This window comes from Sceloporus undulatus, unplaced genomic scaffold (genome assembly GCF_019175285.1).
Source record: "Sceloporus undulatus isolate JIND9_A2432 ecotype Alabama unplaced genomic scaffold, SceUnd_v1.1 scaffold_7168, whole genome shotgun sequence".
Taxonomy (NCBI): Eukaryota; Metazoa; Chordata; class Lepidosauria; order Squamata; family Phrynosomatidae; genus Sceloporus; species Sceloporus undulatus.
In genome coordinates this window covers 1-2998 of record NW_024810087.1, presented here as the reverse complement: position 1 = coordinate 2998, position 2998 = coordinate 1, and the positions used below count along the sequence as shown (strand labels likewise).

General features: G+C 54.7%; 1 protein-coding gene across 1 annotated transcript; it reads left to right on the top strand.

Annotated features, from left to right (window-relative positions):
- The first annotated feature begins 180 nt into the window (after positions 1–180).
- On the top strand, positions 181–2998 carry LOC121918265 (zinc finger protein 24-like). The gene is made up of 2 exons (XM_042444344.1): positions 181–1357; positions 2895–2998. The coding sequence occupies exons 1-2, from the start codon at positions 421–423 to the stop codon at positions 2942–2944; spliced, it is 987 nt and encodes a 328-aa protein (XP_042300278.1). The 5' UTR covers positions 181–420; the 3' UTR covers positions 2945–2998.

The window sequence follows — 2998 nt, the reverse complement described above, 5'->3', positions numbered from 1 at the left end:
CGGGGTGCAGCAACTGGGGCTGCACAAGGAGAACCAACTCAGAAACCCCAGACTGGAGAGAGACTTTGTTTACCCTGGAGAAGGAGACTGGAGGCAGCAGGAAAGAGGTAGTCTGGAAGGCAACTGGTGGGACCCAAAGGGAATAGAGAAGGCTGAGGGGGAGCCGCTGGAGAAATACCAAAGGGAACGCTGAAGGTTGGCGGCAAGCCAACAGGATCCAGCTGAAGGGCAGAGGGGATGTGAGAGGAGACCCCCAGGGGCCAGACCGGAGGTGGTTGAAAGTTTATGTTTGTAAGAAGAGCTTGGGACTAAGTTGCAAAGTGTGTTGACTGGGCATTATTAAAGTTCCTGATGCAAACACCCTTGCCTGTGCAAGTTTGTTACTCACGAGGAGTCAGTTTCCTAAGCTAGAGGCTCAGGATGCAGCCGGCCACGCCTGCCCCGCCCACATTGGTGGAGAATGCGGGCAACGCCCCTAGGGCGGGGCCACGGCCTACCCAAGAACAGTTATTTACCTGGTTCGGAGAGCAACAGCAACTTTTAATGCAACATGTCTCTGCCCAGCAAACGAGGGTTCTGGAGCAAGTCTGCTCGGCCCAACAAGCAGCCCAAGCGCAGTTAGTCTCTAAATTGGCAGAGTTATGGAGGTTACCACAAGCGCAAGCAGTGGAAGGCCGTGGACTAACCTGGACTGGAGGGTTGAACCCGCTGAAGTTAATGAAAATGGGCCCACAAGATGATGTGGAGGCTTTCCTAAACACATTTGAACGAGTAGCCATGGCAGCTCAGTGGCCTCAGGAGGAGTGGGCCTTAATTTTGACACCTTGCCTGACGGGTCCTGCTCAAGAGGCCGTAGATACCATGGCTTTAGAGGATGCCTGGGACTATGATAAGGTAAAGGCGACCATCCTGCAGACCTTGAATATCTCAGAAGAGACTTATAGGATGCGGCTCAGAGACCTACATTGGAAGGTGGGGATGCATCCCCGCACCTTGGGCCAGAAGATACGGGCTAGCGGGCTAAGGTGGTTAAAACCGACGGAGAGAACGGCTGCAGAGGTAGCAGAACTCGTACTGGTAGAGCAATTTGTGGGAGGTTTGCCTTGTCAGGCCCGGAATTGGGTGCGGTGCCATCGACCCAAAGACCTAGAGGCGGCAGTAGGCCTGATGGAAGCATTCACTTGTGCAGAGGAGAATGAAGGGGCCAGACTTCGCAGAGGCCCTGAAGATATTCCCATCCGTGGGGGACGGAGTCCAGTGGGAAGTGGGCGTGCTCTGGGAAGACCCGTCTCTGGCGGTCCGAGGGCCAGGGAGGAGCCCGCCCCACCAAAAGCTGAGGTAGAAGGAGTGAGACCAGGGCCAGAGGGGGGGCCCCAGGAAGGAGCCCGCAAGCCTGTGGTGTGTTACGCTTGTGGTGGGAAAGGGCACATTCGAAAGGACTGCCCGGGGTTGGAGTGCTCTTGGGCCGACACCAAGGATGCCGTTCAGGTGAGTAAAAAGGGGTCATCGGGGAGGGAGGTGCTAATGAAGGTCGACGGGAGGGAGCTAGTGGCTCTGGTAGATTCGGGGTGCAGCCAAACATTAGTGAGAGAAGCACCTGGGGCCCCAGTGGCTAGTAAAGTAGCTGTGAGATGTATTCATGGGATCTCAAACCCTATAATGCAGTATGGGCCTCGGTAGAAGTGGAAGGACGAGCCCGACGGTTGAAAGTGGGGGTGGTACCTTCGCTAAGGAGAGAGGCCTTGCTGGGACGAGACTGGCCCGAGTGGAGGCGTTTGTTACAAGAAACCGAGGGGTTGGCAGCCGAGGTGACGGACGCCGTAGTATTAGACTTGGCGGGAGTTAGGAGGAGTCAGGTGGTAGCATGGCAACAGGATGACCCCACATTGTGGGAGGCCCTGAGACAGGCAGGACAAGGGGGGCACGGAACGCGACCGCGGTTCGAGTTAAAAGGGGATTTGTTATATAGGATTCCGCCGATAACAGGACCAGTGGATCCCGAGGACCAATTAGTGGTTCCCAAGGCTTTACGCTTAGAGGTATTACGCTTGGCTCATGAGATACCCTTGTCAGGGCATCTTGGCACTGAAAAGACCCTGCAGAGGGTGACTCAACGGTTCTTTTGGCCAGGCGTGTTTGCAGAAGTAAGAGCCTTCTGCAACTCATGCCCACAATGTCAGCTCTTTCAACCAAAAGGGCCCCCGGGAGGAAAGTTGGTCCCCTTACCTATTATAGAAGAGCCGTTTGCCCGAATCTCCTTGGATATTGTGGGCCCTTTAGAGCAGGCAGCTGGGGGCTATCGCTACCTCCTGGTGGTAGTGGACTGTGCAACCCGTTATCCGGAAGCCATTCCCTTGCGGACCACGCATGCCCCAAGGATAGCACAAGAACTGGTGAAGCTCTTCTCAAGAGTAGGGTTCCCTCGGGAAATTTTGACCGATCAAGGTGCCAACTTTATGAGCCAGACCCTAAAACGGATGTGGGAAATGTTAAGAGTCAAACCCTTTAAGACGTCAGTGTACCACCCGCAGGCCAATGGGCTGGTCGAAAGATTTAATAGAACCCTCAAAGGGATGTTGAAAAAATTTGTGGAGGAACATCCCCGGAAGTGGCCGCAGCTAATAGAGCCCCTATTGTTTGCCTTTCGGGAGGTACCTCAGTCCTCGCTGGGGTTTTCCCCTTTTGAGTTGGTCTATGGGCGAAAGCCTAGGGGTATATTAGACATAGTAAAGGAAGGCTGGGAGGAGGAGGAACTGGCTTCCAGATCAGAGCTGCAGTTTGTATTGCAAATGCGCCAGCAGCTCAGGGAGATTGGGCAAGTGGCCCGAGATAATCTAGCTAAGGCCCAAGAAGAACAAAAGTGACTTTTTGACAGCCGAGTAAGAGAACGCGAGTTACAGGTGGGTCAGAGGGCGTTGGTGTTGCTCCCGGCCCAGAAGGCTAAATTGTTCGCTAGGTGGCAAGGGCCCTATGAAGTGGTCAGGCGGGTGGGTCCAGT